Consider the following 16,487-nt stretch of genomic DNA (forward strand, 5'->3'; position numbering starts at 1 on the left):
TCAGCCTGGGTCTCTCTCCTGTTGACGGATTCCTCCGTAGCCAGGTCCTTCTCCTGAAGAGCCAGTCGGGCGGTCCTCATGTCCACGCTCTTGATTCCTGGGGTTCTCTGGGTCTGTCTTAAGAGTCCGTGTCTCCCATCAGACCTCTGCTTCTCCTGTTCCTTCTCTTTCTGCTGAAGCCCCTCGGGTCTGAACGGCAGCTACTTAACTGCCCACTCTGGGTCTGGTCCGAGGCTGTCTCAGACAGCGCTCCTTCCGGGTCTGTGGCCGCACACCTCCTTGTTGAAAGCCGGTCTCAATGCCTGGAGTAAAAGGCACCGTGGAAGCGGCCATGGGCGTGAGTCGTGGGCTGGGGGCGGTCATTCCAGGGCTTCGCAGGGGAGCATGCGGGCCCAGCCTGCCCTGCAGTTCAGCCTCTCAGACACGTGCACTGGGCCTGCGGCGACTTCCCCAGCACCTGGCCCTGGTTCCCACGGAGGCTCTGCCCCTGCGAGCTGCTGTTCTCTCCTGTCTCTCTCCAATTCGGGGCCACAGTCTGCCCAGTGACTGCCTCCCCACGGACCTGAGAACAGCTGCTTTCCAATTCCTTGGGCGTTTCTGCTGTGCACAGCTGGAATGCTGACTCCCAGGCTCCTGCATGGCAGGTTTGCCCCCGAGCACTGGCAGAGCCGCTGGCACCCCACCCAGCCTGGCGCTGAATAGACACCCACAACTGGGAAGGCAGCCTGCAAACCTGCGGAGCTCCTGTGGCCTTCAGACGGGGCCTTCAGACGGGCCACTTAGAACCTTTACCATGAGATGCATCCGACTCGTGAGCATGGGCTGTCTTCCCCACTGAGGCTGATCGTCCCTGATTCCTCTCGGTGACATTTTGTGGGTTTAAGTGGCCTAGACTTGTACTTCAATTACATTTGTTCCTGGGCATCTTATTCTTTTTAGATGCAGTGACTTTATTTTCTTATGTTATTACTAGGGTTTGAACCCAGGGGTGCTTAACCACTGAGCCACATCCCCAGATTTTCTGTTTTTTGTTTTGAGCCGGGCTCTCGCTAAGTTGCTGAGGCTGGCCTTGATTTGGTGCTTCTCCTACCTCAGCCTCCTGGGTTGCAGGGATCGCAGGCCCATGGATGAGGTTGTTTCTGAATGTCCTTTCCGGGTGGCTCGCTGCTGGCGTATGGAGCGCGGCTGGGTTTCGGACACGGGCCTTGCTCCCGTGGCTGCTGTGCTCGGGTCAGCACAGCTGGGTGTGAGTGCTGTGGGACTTGGGTGCCGGGGCCACATCTCCCGTGGGCGTGATGTCTCTTCGTTGCTCCAGCCTGGGGTCCTGTGTTGCCGTTTCTTGTTTTATTGCACCAGGCGGCTGGTATCTGCTGGGGTCTTGGAGTCACGTGGGACCAGCCCAGGCGTGTGTCGACAGACGTGAAGGATACGTGGCACAGGGGCACAGGTGTGCCAGCCAGCCCTGCAGAAGGGCCAGGCCCTGCCATCTGCAACGGGAGGCTGTGGGCATGGGAAATGAGCCAGGCACAGGGGGACCAGGGTGCGTGTGGAATTGCCAGGGCCTGGGGCAGGGGCAGGGGTGGGGCCGGGAAAGGGAGGCCGGAGTCAGTGCCAACTTGTTGTTTACCCCGCGTGCACGTGGGAGGGTGCAGACAGACCGAAGCCCATTAAAGTGAGCAGTCCGCACCTGCCAATCAAAACTAAGATACTTCTATGAGAGGGAAACCATCTATCTGGCCAATTCATGTGGAGTCAGGAAGTTGGAAATACATTTAAAAAGTTTTAAAAAGCATTTTCTTCTGAAATCGTTTTTATTTTGTCAGGGCTGAGGATGGAGCCAGGGCCTCAGGCACCAGGTACAGGTGCACAGAGAGCCTCAAGGACAGTGTGGGCAAGAGAGCATCCCACCGGCTTAACCCCTTCCCCCAGTGGGCCAACTGTCGCCAGGATCACAGCCAGGAGCCAGCGCAGCACCCGCGTCCCCTGCTGTGCGACTCCCCCTTTCCACCACGGCCACGCGAGGCTGCGGCACCCTGCCCGCCCGTCTCCTCTCCCACCCACAGCTCCTGGCTCTCCTGCCCTCACGACTCGCTGCTTCTTTCAGGTTCTGGTCGGGGGTGTTGCGGACCTTGCCGGGGTGGTTTTGCCTGATGTTTTCCCCGTTAGGCTGCAGGTATGGATTGGGGGCAGCGGAGGGCCAAGGGAGGTGTCTTTCTGCCTGACCTCCCTGCAGACCTTGGCCTGGATCTGCCCGGTTCGGGTGGCACCTCTGGATCCTCTGCTGTGAAGTTCCTTCTGCCCCTCCACACAGTCCTGGGAAGAGTCCCTGAGACCAGCCCACACTCAGGGAAAAGGGGTGAACATCGGCCTTCGGGAGCAGGTAATATAACATAATTGGTGGGGTGTGAAGCCGTCCTGGTAATCAGGCATTTTATTGGGTACATAATTCCAGTCTACCCAATGTCCTGTTTTCCTCTGAAGTGTTGTCCCTAGTGTCAGCGTCACCGGGGATCCTGTGGCAGTGGTTACTGACCAGTCCAGAGGCATTGGAGTCTCCCTCCTCCCCACGACCACCTTGCGTCTCTGTGCACAGACAGAGGGGCAGGCAGCACCTCTCCAGAATCCTGGACCTTCCCTTCCAGACTGCTTGGTGCAGTGCCTCAGTGAACCCACGGGGGCCTCACGTGTCAGTTTTGGAAAGTTGTAAGCTAAAAATTCACATTATTAAAAAATTGCAGAACTATTCGGGTACCTATGTCTTTTGGGATGTGTTCTGGTGGGGGAGGTGTTTCAACGAATCCATGAATACTTCCTCAGCAGCAATAGGAGGCAGGGGACAATTCTACCAGGGCCCAGAGTACCTTGTACATGCCTGGGACAGACATATAGGATCCGCCTCTCCTCCTGATGTGGGTGTAGGTCCACCTCTCTTCCTGCTGCTCTCTAGGTGAAGGTGGCAGTGAGGTCCCCTCTCCTCCTGATGTGGGTGTAGGTCCACCTCTCTTCCTGCTGCTCTCTAGGTGAAGGTGGCAGTGAGGTCCCCTCTCCTCCTGATGTGGGTGAGGGTCCGCGTCTCTTCCTGCTGCTCTCTAGGTGAAGGTGACAGTGAGGTCCACCCTCCTCCTGATGTGGGTGCAGGTCCACCTCTCTTCCTGCTGCTCTCTAGGTGAAGGTGACAGTGAGGTCCCATCTCATCCTGATGTGGGTGCAGGTCCACCTCTCTTCCTGCTGCTCTCTAGGTGAAGGTGACAGTGAGGTCCCCTCTCCTCCTGATGTGGGTGAGGGTCCACCTCTCTTCCTGCTGCTCTCTAGGTGAAGGTGACAGTTATGTCCCCCTCTCCTCCTGATGTGGGTGCAGGTCCACCTCTCTTCCTGCTGCTCTCTATGTGAAGGTGACAGTGAGGTCCCCTCTCCTCCTGATGTGGGTGAGGGTCCACCTCTCTTCCTGCTGCTCTCTAGGTGAAGGTGACAGTGAGGTCCCCTCTCCTCCTGATGTGGGTGCAGGTCCACCTCTCTTCCTGCTGCTCTCTATGTGAAGGTGGCAGTGAGGTCCCCTCTCCTCCTGATGTGGGTGAGGGTCCACCTCTCTTCCTGCTGCTCTCTAGGTGAAGGTGACAGTGAGGTCCCCCCTCCTCCTGATGTGGGTGCAGGTCCACCTCTCTTCCTGCTGCTCTCTAGGTGAAGGTGACAGTTATGTCTCCCTCTCCTCCTGATGTGGGTGCAGGTCCACCTCTCTTCCTGCTGCTCTCTAGGTGAAGGTGACAGTGAGGTCCCATCTCATCCTGATGTGGGTGTAGGTCCACCTCTCTTCCTGCTGCTCTCTATGTGAAGGTGACAGTGAGGTCCCCTCTCCTCCTGATGTGAGTGCAGGTCCACCTCTCTTCCTGCTGCTCTCTATGTGAAGGTGACAGTGAAGTCCCCTCTCCTCCTGATGTGGGTGCAGGTCCACCTCTCTTCCTGCTGCTCTCTATGTGAAGGTGACAGTGAGGTCCCCTCTCCTCCTGATGTGGGTGCAGGTCCACCTCTCTTCCTGCTGCTCTCTAGGTGAAGGTGACAGTGAGGTCCCATCTCATCCTGATGTGGGTGCAGGTCCACCTCTCTTCCTGCTGCTCTCTAGGTGAAGGTGGCAGTGAGGTCCCCCCTCCTCCTGATGTGGGTGCAGGTCCACCTCTCTTCCTGCTGCTCTCTAGGTGAAGGTGGCAGTGAGGTCCCCTCTCCTCCTGATGTGGGTGCAGGTCCACCTCTCTTCCTGCTGCTCTCTAGGTGAAGGTGACAGTGAGGTCCCCTCTCCTCCTGATGTGGGTGAGGGTCCACCTCTCTTCCTGCTGCTCTCTAGGTGAAGGTGGCAGTGAGGTCCCCTCTCCTCCTGATGTGGGTGAGGGTCCGCGTCTCTTCCTGCTGCTCTCTAGGTGAAGGTGACAGTGAGGTCCCCTCTCCTCCTGATGTGGGTGAGGGCCCACCTCTCTTCCTGCTGCTCTCTAGGTGAAGGTGACAGTGAGGTCCCCCCTCCTCCTGATGTGGGTGCAGGTCCACCTCTCTTCCTGCTGCTCTCTAGGTGAAGGTGACAGTGAGGTCCCCTCTCCTCCTGATGTGGGTGAGGGTCCACCTCTCTTCCTGCTGCTCTCTATGTGAAGGTGACAGTGAGGTCCCCTCTCCTCCTGATGTGAGTGCAGGTCCACCTCTCTTCCTGCTGCTCTCTATGTGAAGGTGACAGTGAGGTCCCCTCTCCTCCTGATGTGGGTGCAGGTCCACCTCTCTTCCTGCTGCTCTCTATGTGAAGGTGACAGTGAGGTCCCCTCTCCTCCTGATGTGGGTGCAGGTCCACCTCTCTTCCTGCTGCTCTCTAGGTGAAGGTGGCAGTGAGGTCCCCCCTCCTCCTGATGTGGGTGCAGGTCCACCTCTCTTCCTGCTGCTCTCTAGGTGAAGGTGGCAGTGAGGTCCCCTCTCCTCCTGATGTGGGTGAGGGTCCGCCTCTCTTCCTGCTGCTCTCTAGGTGAAGGTGACAGTGAGGTCCCATCTCATCCTGATGTGGGTGTAGGTCCACCTCTCTTCACAGGTGAATTGTTCCTGTGTTTTCTGATGTCCTCGTTGATCTGCTCTTGGGTTCCCTCACTCTTCCTGTGTGTCTCATTTCTACATCATTAACTCCTCTCCAACATTTATTCCTCTTTTTTTGCCTGCTGTTTATTTCATTTCCTCTCTTTTTTCTTGATTTCTGGAGAGAAGCTCATTCACTCGTGTCTGAGCTTTCCTCTTTGGTATTGTATCATCTTCCGCGTGACCAGCATTCTAGCTTCATCCTAGAGGACCTAAGCATAGAAGTTAACTAGTGAGATCAAAATAAACACACATAAACTCAATTTACCTTTTTCTTAACCAGGTCTGAGATGCCCCCCCTGGCTCCTTCCTTGAGCCACCTGGTGGGATAGCGAGGTTTATACAAGAGACTAGCGGGAGAGCGGAAGGGCATGCCAGAAAGTGGCCTTTTATTGGGGAACAAGGAATTCAGGGGAAAATTCCATCGAATGAAGGTCGAGGGGGACAGCATTCCAAGGTCAGGGTCAGTGATTGGTCTCAGGGTCAGTGGTCAGTCACACCCCCACATGTATGGGCTCTTGTACCTAAAAAGGGTGGGGATAGGTTCTGACACAGCTTGGCGGGAATGCCTTACACCCAGTCTGGGAGGTGCCCAATCACGTGCGAGAATGGCTTCCCAGAGTATCATTTAGTGCTTTGGGTCCCCTTGAGCTCTGCTTTAGCTGCACCCCCCTGTTCCTGACAGGCTGTGTTTCAAATTATTTGAAAATTCTCTTTAATATTTCCCTTTTCACTAATAGATTATTTTGGAGTGTTTTGTGGAATTCACAAATATTTGGGAATTTTCTAGTATCTTTCTGAAATTGATTATACTTTCACTCTTCTGTGGACTGAAACTTTTCCATCATTTATATATTTTCTAAGTTTCCAAGGCTCATTCATGCCTTGGGATATCGCTTCTCTTGGGTTCCTGTGTGGTTTCCTCTGTTGGTGACACATTCTCCACACCCCCAGGTGGTGTGACCATGGAATCATTCAGGTTGTCTGTCAACTTATTAATTTCTTTATTAATTTTTTTCTTTCCATTACTGAGAGTCTGGCAGGATCCCTGGACGGGCTGCTCTTCAGGTCTCTGTAAATAGTCCTCTCTGGAGTTGGTTTATCCGGGGCTTTTGTTTTCCTTTGGATCAAGGTGTGGAAATATTCTAGATTCAGATGAAGTTCCTGATGAAGAAGCACAGCTGAGGTTTTTGGAGGGGTAATAAAATCTGCTATTTGTATTTCAGCAATGTAGTTTAAGCTTGATGTAAATTCATTCTTTTTTCCTGTTTTGGCCCCATGACCAGAGTCTATTTAATGTGAGATCTTTTTACTATGCGTTGCACATGTTAGGAGTAAACGCACATTGAATCTGGTAACAGGAAGTCCTGAGAGTGCAGTGTTGAAGTCGGAGCGTGACCTTAGCTGCGGTGTGTCCCCTTCTCCTTTCAGATCTTTTCAGTTTGTCGTAAATACTTTGGGAGCTCTGTTGTTAGGCACATGCACGTTTAGGATTTCCACATCTTCTTGGAGAACTAATGCCTCTCCACCTGGTGCAGTCAGAGCTGGGGTGCAGTCAGAGCTGGGGTGCAGTCACAGCTGGGCCGTCCCCAGGGAGCGGCCACAGGCGGAGAGCAGTCGCTGCCCCTGGGAGAAGGAAGTGAAGCCCCCTGTGGGGTGCAGTCTCCTGGGGTCAGTTCTTCCTCTGAGGGAGCGGAGCCTTAAGGGCCAGAGCCTAGTGGGGCACTGCGAGGTCAAGGGGTCATCGCCCCCACAGGGATTGGGGAAACTCTCCTGGAAGCCAGTGGAGCTCACAGGGTCTGGTCCCTCCCAGTCTCTGGCTTCTTTTCTCCCCATGTGATCCCTCCCACCATGCTGCCAGGGGCCAGGGGCCAGGGGACATCCCCAGAGCCAACACTTGCTGCTTAGACTTTCAGACTCCAAAAACGTGAATTAAATCAACGCTGTTTTCTTTTTGTAATTTTTTAATTCTAATTTTTTTTTGGGAAAGCTGGTCATTTATATAACTGGATGTTGCCACCAGGATGGAATATCAATTTCTTCCCTGAATTGGAGTCCTAGTCCTGTTACTCTGGTTCTGTGTCATCATTTTAAGGTATGTGCTAGATTCTGAGTCTGAAGAAGACCCCTTCCACTCTCGGTATTTTTATAGGGTTTCATCACCAGCACAGACTCAAAGTACTTGAGGTTGTACATTCTGGCAGAAGTCAACAAAAATCCTCATTTCTTGAGCTTTTTGCCAATGTGGACTTTCTGGTGGTTTGTAAGCCGAGACCAGGGACTGAAGTCCTTGCCACATACTTTGCATTTGTAAGGTCTTTCTCCAGCGTGGACCCTGTGGTGGGCTTGAAGGCATGCACTCTCACTGGAGCCCTTTCCGCATGCCTCACGTTGAAAGTTTCTCCCGGGTGTGAACACTCAGATGGACTCCAAGATCTGAGGGGAGACTCAAGGCTTTACCACCCTCCTCACTTATGAGGTCCTTCTGTGTGGACCCTCTGGTGATGGCAAAGACTCAAGCTCCCCCCAAGCCCTTCCCTCAGTGCCACCCTGTGAGGTCTCTCCAGTGTGTCCTCTCTGATGTGTGTGAACTGTGAACTGTCTCTAAAGCCCTTTCCACACACCCCCATTTATATGGCTTCTCCCCGATATGGACTCTCTGGTGGGACTGCAGGCCCAAGCACTGACCAAGCCCTTACCCCACATGGACCACAGGAGTATGGTTTCTCTCCAGGATGGACGCGCTGATGGCCTGGCTGAAGCTCTTATCACACTCTTCACATTTGTAGGGTTCCTTTCTGATGAGCGTGAAGGTTGACCTCCATCTGAAGCCCTTCCCACACTCCTCACATTTCTATGGCTTTTCTCCACTGTGAATTGCTAGGTGAAGTTTAAGATTTGAACTGTAACTGAAGCCCTTGCCACACACTTCACATCTGTGGTGTTTCTCCCCAGTGTGGACTCACTGATAGATGTGAAAATGTGCCGCCTGAATGAATCCCTTCCCACACTCCTCACCTTTGTAAGGCTTTTCACCCCCGTGGACCCTCTGATGGACACAGAGATTAACACTCCAGCCAAAGCCCTTGCCACATTCCTCCCATTTGTAAGGTTTCTCTCCAGTGTGAGTCCTATAATGAATGATGAGCCTGTGCTGCTACGGAATCTGTTGCCACAACTGTCACATCTGTAGGACTTCTCTCCTGAGTTAGACTGGTGAGAATAAAAAGGGTTCTTACTGAAGCAATCGCCAGATCCCTGACCTTACCCAGTGTCTCTCCTGGGAGAAGTCTGACGGGTTTGCAGCTGTGTGTTCTGACTGAAGTGCTTCTCTCCTGGGGGAACCCTCTGATGAAAGTGAGGCACTGAACTATAATGGGAGCTCATTCCAACCTCACTACATGGATGTGGTCTCTCTTGAAAGGGTAACTGCATGTTGGAGCCATCAGTAGTGCTCCAGCCACATCTGTCACATTTGCAGGGCTTCTGCTCTGTCTCATTTTTAACATGTTCACTGGATGGTGATCTCCTCATCAAGTCTTCACACAATTGCACACTGCTTTTCACACCAATTTGCTTATTTCTACTTAGATTCTCTGACTTGCTCAGAATGCATTCTGGCAAGAGTCCTGGGTTCTTAAAGTTGAAAACTCCTCATTTTCAGCATACCTGGAACCATTTCCTTTATGCTTCTTTATAATGCTCTCACTTTCAAAAACCTGAATGGATCTCCTTGTGATGACTGGAAATCCTTCCTCTGAAGACATCTGGTTATTTACTTGCAACCTGTTTCCAGATTTGCAGCAGGAAACTCTGCATGTGAAAGGTATTTTAATGCAAATTTTTGAAGGGTTTCCATCTCATTTTGACTGGTACTGCCAAAATAGCTACTTCTCTGGGTTTCTGTCTCCATCATCCAAAGCTCTTCTTCTGCTTCCAACTGCGACACCATATCCACTTTGAAGGGAAGGTGCCTTAACAACTTGAACATGATGCCAGCAGATTGGACTAGTATGTGTAAAGCTGTGCTAAACGGAGGACAATACCTGTTATGGAAGGTTGCCAATGAGGAATTTTGCACGGAGACAGCTAGGCAAAATGCAGCCGCTGGTTATCCTCAGAGAAATCTAGATATATTGTTAGGAAAAGGACCTTATGAGGGGCAGCTGCAACAAATTGCATATGATCCTGCTATATACTCACAAATTGCTGCAGATGCAGTTAGAGCATGGAAGACTTTACAAGGACATGGAGATTTACAAGGTCAATTATCTAACGTAATACAAGGAGCTAATGAACCTTACGCTGAATTTCTAGATAGGCTTATTCAAACAGCTACCAGAGTTTTGGGGGATACAGAGCAAGCAATGCCATTAATTAAACAGCTAGCCTTTGAACAAGCAAACCATTGGTGCAAGGAGGCCATTAGACCATGGAAACATGAATATTTAAAAACATATATTAAACTATGTAGAGACATTAATGAACAAGGACAAGTCTTGGCAGCTGCAGTACAACAGGCTTTAGATGCCAGGCCAAAAACATGCTACAATTGTGAACAAACAGGACATTTGAAAAGGAGTTGCCCCATAGGAGGAGGGTTTAACAAAACTAGGTATCAAAGGAGTAGAATACCAGGTATTTGCCCACGATGTCGTAGAGGGAGACATTGGGCTAATGAATGCCGTTCTCAAACCACCATAGAGGGTACTCAATTATCAAAAAACGGACAAGGACCAGGTGTTTACCCACGATATCATGGAGAAAAGCATCAGGCTCCATTGCCAAAAAATGGACAGGGGGGCTGGACGGGGGACCTAATGCTCCGGGGCCCACAACCACAAATATACGGGGCAATGGAGGAACCCAGCAACCCCATCAGGGTAGTGCCCAGGACACATTGTCCATCAGATCCCTCATCAGACAAACCAGAGGGAGCGCAGGGTTGGACATTTGCGCCTCCACCAGAGCAGTACTAACTCCAGAGATGGGAGTTCAAATCATTCCCACAGGGGTGAAAGGACCTCTTCCCAAAGGAACAGTAGGCTTATTATTGGGACAGAGTTCTTCCACTCTAAAAGGACTTAATGATAAGTCCTGGGGTAATTGATCCCGATTATGAAGGTGAAATAAAAATTATAGCCAGTTCTCCAAGGGGTATATCAGTAATTTCACCAGGAGATAGAATAGCACAGTTACTAATAATACCTAGCCTGCATGATAAATTTTCCAGTAGTACTGTAGAAAGAGGTTCCAGGGGATTAGGCTCCACAGGTGTAGATTGGGCTATGCTTTCTTTAAATTTAGATTCTCGCCCCATGCTAAAACTAAATATTCAAGGACATGAATTTAATGGGCTACTGGACACAGGTGCAGACCTAGGCATCATCTCTCATCAAGAATGGCCGAAACATTGGCCATTACAACAGGCCACTCAAACGCTTCGAGGCCTAGGAGTGGCAACTAATCCCCATAGAAGTGCAATGGTATTAGATTGGAAGGATCCCAAAGGATGTGAAGGAACTACACAGCCATATGTATTGGATCATCTTCCTATAAATTTATGGGGACAAGATGTCCTAGATCAATTAGGTTTGACATTAACAAATGACATCAATCCAAATGCGCCCACTATTAGGGCTAGACAAGGTTTTAGGAAAAAAAAAGATTAGGAGAACAAGAACAAGGTATAGCAGCGCCAATTCAAACAGATCAAGGAATAAATAGATATGGATTGGGTTTTCAGAAGGGGTCACTGAGACAATAAAAATTACTTGGAAATCAGAAAGCCCAGTATGGGTTCCTCAGTGGCCCCTGACTAAAGAAAAGATACAAGCAGCCCATGACCTGGTCAAACAACAATTAGCAGAGGGACATATACAACCTTCCATATCTCCCCATAATACTCCCATTTTTGTCATTAAAAAGAAATCTGGTAAATGGAGATTATTGAAAGATTTAAGAGCCATTAATAATGAGATGGTTATTATGGAACCTGCTCAATCAGGGATTCCTCAATTGTCTGCTTTGCCAAAAACCTGGTATGTTTTAGCTATAGATATTAAAGATTGTTTTTTTTTTCAATTCCAATTCATCCTGAGGATAGTCCACGTTTTGCATTTACTATCCCTGCACTGAATCATGAAGGTGCCGATCGAGATATGAATGGAAAGTACTCCCTCAAGGGATGGCTAACAGCCCAACTATGTGTCAAATTTATGTTAACAAAGCAATCCAGCCACTTAGAAATCAAAATCCTGAACTACAAATATTTCACTAAATGGATGTTGTATTATTAGCATATAAAGATATAAACACATTGCTAGAAAGTTATGTCACACTTACAAATTTATTAAAAAATTATAATCTAGAGATAGCAATAGATAAAGTACAATTAAATTTCCCAATTAATTATTTAGGAGTTCTATTATCCTCAACCATAGTCTGTCCACCAAAAATTCAAATATGAGTAGATCAACTCAAATCACTTAACGACTTTCAAAAGTTATTAGGAGACATAAATTGGATAAGGCCTTATCTAGGCATACCAACAGGAGAGTTGGGACCTTTATTTGATATCCTCAAAGGTCCATCAGATCCAAATTCACCCCGAATGTTAACGCCTGAAGCAAGAAAGGCATTAAAAAGTCATTGAAACATATATGGAAAATATGCATTTGGATAGAATTGATATAAGTTTGCCTTTATTATTTATTGTACTACCAACAAAAAATATTCCTACAGGAGTATTTTGGCAAGAAGGTCCATTATTATGGATACATTTATCTTATTCTCCTAACACTATTCTTACTAGGTATCCTGAGGCTGCAGGACAATTGATACTCAAAGGAATAAAAGCAGCAAAGGGAGTGTTTGGGATTTCTCCCAATAAAATTATGACTCCATATAGTATGGATCAAATTGATGAGTTAGCTAATGAGTTAAATACTTGGGCAATAATCATGTGCAAATCTAATGTTTCATTTGATAACCACTTACCATCTAACCCTTTGTTGTCTTTTTGGTCTTCGCATCCTCTAGTTTTTCCAATGACAAGAAAAACACCTATCATGAATGCTCCAAATATATTCACTGATGGGTCAAATAATGGTACAGCAGCAGTAGTTACCCCTGATCAAACTTTTACATTTTTAGTACCCAAACAATCAGCTCAAAAGGTAGAGCTTAATGCAGTATTACAAGCTTTTGTGATGTTTAAAGATTCTGTATTTAATTTATTTTCTGATAGTCAGTATGTAGTTAATGCTATAGTATCCCTTGAAGATGCTGGTAGGATTTCCCCTTCCTCTACTGTTTTCTCTTTGCTTTCCACTATACAAAGTCTAATCTGGGACTGAAAAGATCCATTCTTTATAGGACATATCAGGGCACATACAGGATTGCCTGGAGCCCTTAGTTTGGGCAATGAGTTAGCAGATAAAACTACACATGACATACATATTTTCTCCACAATAGAAGAAGCTACAAATTTTTATAAAAGGTTCCATGTCAATGCTAATACTTTACAAAAGCATTTTAAAATAACCAAGGAACAAGCTAGACAAATAATAAAACAATGTCAAAATTGTGTGACCTTTTTACCACAAGTTAATCTTGGAGTCAATCCGAGAGGACTGATTCCTAACCATATTTGGCAGATGGATCACACACTTGCCAGAATTTTGAAAATTAAAATATTTGCATGTTACAGTTGATACTTCTTCTGGATTTTTGATGGGCTCCCTTCATGCTGGAGAAAAAAACTAAAGATATTATAGCTCATTGCTTACAAAATTTTGCCACTGTGGGCGTTCCTAAACAGTTAAAAACAGATAATGGTCCTGGTTATACTTCTACCTGTTTTAAACAATTTTGCTCATCATTTGGCATTACTCACATAACAGGAATCCCACACAATACACAGGGACAAGGCATAGTTGAAAGAGCTCATCAAACTATTAAAATGTACTTATTAAAGCAAAAAGAGGGAATTGGGAAGGGGTATACATCCCCCAAAGATAAACTTAAAATAACCCTTTTTACTCTAAACTTTTTGAATTTGGATTCATCAGGGCTTAGTGCTGCGGAAAGGCATATGTGTCCCAAAAATGTACATAAGCCCAAGGTACTTTGGAAGGATATTCTAACAGGACAATGGAAAGGTCCTGACCCAGTGATTGTCTGGAATCGGGGGTCTGTTTGTGTGTTTCCACAGGGAGAACAGCAGCCGATTTGGATTCCAGAGAGACTAACTAAAGAGATTTCTACAGACCAAAAAGAAGATGATTTGACTCTCAGCAGGAAGGTACTCCACAGCAACCAGGTTCTAGAAATTCTCCTCCATTACATCTTGGTACAGCTTCCTCTGAGTAAGGTCCGGCAGCCCCAGCTCCTGTGTGGTGAGGACCCTAGCCACATCGTTGAATGTCACTGCTCCTGAAGACTGGTCATTTGTTCCTGCTCCTTCCAGGGAAGGCCAGATTCCTGAACAGGCATGTCTCTTACAGCAGCTCCATGTCCTAAATGGACAGATGGAAAATCCTGTGAACCAGGAGTCCCTTTCTCTTGTAGACCGATCCACAGAGTCCACAGGAGAATGCCTGGACGTCAGGGAGAGATGGGATCAATAAACTTAAGGATGAGCCTTCATTTCAGCAGCAACACAGTCCCTCCCGCTGCCCTGGTTCAGGGGGGAGAAAAGGCTACTGTGAGACTAGCCATTTCTCCTCGCCGGCTTCCAGGTGAAACGCGCGCTGCAAACACCGAACCCTGTGGACAGCAAAGGTGACCAGGCGCCGCAGCGGACCTGAGCCTTGACCTGAGCCTCATCTAACAGGCTCCTCCGCAGGACCTGCCGGCTTACTGCCCTCCCAGAGCAGGAACAGCTCAGAGATGGCAACGGCGAGCTGTCTCACACAGAAGGCAGGAGCATCTTCGGAGGCAGACAGGGCTCAGGGGATCCACGCTTCTGCCCTCTGCCTCTCGGCCTCCACACCAGCCTCGACTTCTGCATGTTAAATCGCCGGACAGGTGGTCGTGAGACTCACATTCAGGCTGAAAAGGCTCTGCGGGTTGTTGTGGCTACAGGCAGGGTGGACTCACTTCCCGGACCAAAAGATGGTGACTGCCTTGCTTTCCTGGCAGAAGCAGCTGCTGTTTTCTTTATAAAGTATCTAGCCTCAGGTATTTCATCACAGTAACAGAAAACGGATGAATGCAAATAGCAACAAGAGTACACTTCCCAATGTTTGGACAGTCACATCCTGAGAAGAAAACGAGAATTTGCCTCTGAGATGATGAACTCGCAGGTGTGGGTGTTCTGTTTGAGCTTATGGGGATTTCTTGATATTTTTCTATGCTAAATATGTTATTCTTGCACTTCAGAAATGGCAAATAAGAGGTTAAACATGAGGTCACGAAGAGTCATGGTTATGCCCTAGGGATAGAACTGGAGTGTGCAGCAGCCCTGGAGCCAGTGGTATCCTATACAGTGAGAGGGTGAAGGTGGGGAGGTATGTGGGGACTGATGCAATGACAGTAAGCAATTTCTTTTGCAGGGAACTCTAAACCTCAAAGAAAGATCTGGGGGAAGGGTGTGGATAGGAACCTGCGTGGCCAGTCGGTAGAAGCTGCAAAGTCCACAGAACAAGCTGTCTTGAGTCTAAAAGTGCACCTGGCTCATTCTGCACCAGAATCTGAATTTCTTATGATTTTGGACAAAAGGAAACATTGGTCACTCCACTGGGTCTCTGCAGTGAAGCAAGGGAGATTTGGACATGGCAAGACATTCCCAAATCACCTCCTTCTGGGGGTCCCCCAGCCAGAGGAGCCGGGCACTGAAGCTGCACAGAAGGCAGTGGGTGAGTGGGTGTGTCACAGGTGGAGCAGTTTGTGTTGTTGTAAACACACAACTTCCCTAGGGAAAGTGTGAAAATAGACATAAGGAAGAGACTGTGTCTGCCATCAGGACCCCAGACAGGTACTTAAAGCCCTGGCTCAGGAGGCCCCACACCTCACTCCTCCCTCTCCACCTGCTGCTCTCACCTCCTCCAACCTCCACCTCCAGAACCATGACCTGCTGTGGCTGCTCCGGGGGCTGTGGCTCCAGCTGTGGGGGCTGTGGCTCCAGCTGTGGGGGCTGTGGCTCCAGCTGCTGCAAGCCCGTGTGCTGCTGTGTGCCAGCCTGTTCCTGCTCCAGCTGTGGCTCCTGTGGGGGCTGCAAGGGGGGCTGTGGCTCCTGTGGGGGCTGCAAGGGGGGCTGTGGCTCCTGTGGGGGCTGCAAGGGGGGCTGTGGCTCCTGTGGGGGCTGCAAGGGGGGCTGTGGCTCCTGTGGGGGCTGCAAGTCCAGCTGCTGTCAGTCCAGCTGCTGCAAGTCCAGCAGCTGCAAGCCCTGCTGCTGCCAGGACAGCTGCTGCCAGTCCAGCTGCTGCAAGCCCTGCTGCTGCCAGGACAGCTGCTGCAAGTCCAGCTGCTGCAAGCCCTGTTGCTTCCAGGACAGCTGCTGCAAGCCCTGCTGCTGCCAAGACAGCTGCTGCAAGTCCAGCTGCTACAAGCCCTGCTGCTGCCAGGACAGCTGCTGCAAGTCCAGCTGCTGCAAGCCCTGCTGCTGCCAAGACAGCTGCTGCAAGTCCAGCTGCTGCAAGCCCTGCTGCTGCCAGGACAGCTGCTGCAAGTCCAGCTGCTGCAAGCCCTGCTGCTGCCAGTCCAGCTGTTGTAAGCCCAGCTGCTGCAAGCCCTGCTGCTGCCAGGACAGCTGCTGCCAGTCTAGCTGCTGCAAGCCCTGCTGCTGCCAGTCCAGCTGCTGCAAGCCCTGCTGCTCCTCAGGCTGTGGGTCCTCCTGCTGCCAGTCCAGCTGCTGTGCCCCTATTTGCTGTCAGTGCAAGGTCTGAGGTTCTGGACACAGAACTCCAGTTGCCCCTGCGCACCCTCAGTCTCCAGACAGGGGCAGAAGCTGCACCCCAGGCCCCTGGGGCTCACCCCTGGCTCTTATCTTCCAGTTGTTGGAAGCTGCATCTGCAGACCAAGGAGGACCCAGGTCTCCAGGGAAGGACACCACTCACTCGTGGGGCTAGGTCCCTCTTCCAATGCCCAGGGAATCATGCCTCTCATCCCTCACCCACATTCTCCAGCCTCTGAGTCACTGCCCCTCATGGCCTCTGGCTTCATCTGGACATGCAGCACACAGTGGAGTCCCCACAGCCTGGGCACCCCCAAGCTGTGAGCACCTTGTCCACTGACAGTGGCCCAGCCCAGGCTGGCTCCTCTGGGCCCTCCCTCTCTGGCCAACTTCTCTGATTCCTCTGTGGAGGCGTGAACTGTACCCTTGATGTCCTGAAATAAAGTCTGTCACCCACTCTGTTTCCATGGTGTTCTTCCTTTCTTTAGCCCTT

The 16,487-nt window shown here is 49.9% G+C and overlaps 1 protein-coding gene across 1 annotated transcript; it reads left to right on the forward strand.

The window, feature by feature from the left end:
* Positions 1 to 331: 331 nt before the first annotated feature.
* Positions 332 to 16,450, forward strand: LOC124092677 (keratin-associated protein 5-4-like). Its single transcript, XM_046444490.2, has 4 exons — positions 332 to 337; positions 2,105 to 2,173; positions 2,312 to 2,380; positions 15,411 to 16,450. Exons 1-4 carry the CDS (start codon positions 332 to 334, stop codon positions 15,984 to 15,986), a joined length of 720 nt encoding a protein of 239 aa, XP_046300446.1. The 3' UTR covers positions 15,987 to 16,450.
* Positions 16,451 to 16,487: the final 37 nt, after the last annotated feature.

The sequence above is a fragment of the Marmota monax genome, unplaced genomic scaffold (assembly GCF_021218885.2).
Source record: "Marmota monax isolate L192 unplaced genomic scaffold, Marmota_monax_Labrador192_F-V1.1 WCK01_AAM20220418_F8-fsc00038, whole genome shotgun sequence".
Lineage (NCBI taxonomy): Eukaryota > Metazoa > Chordata > Mammalia > Rodentia > Sciuridae > Marmota > Marmota monax.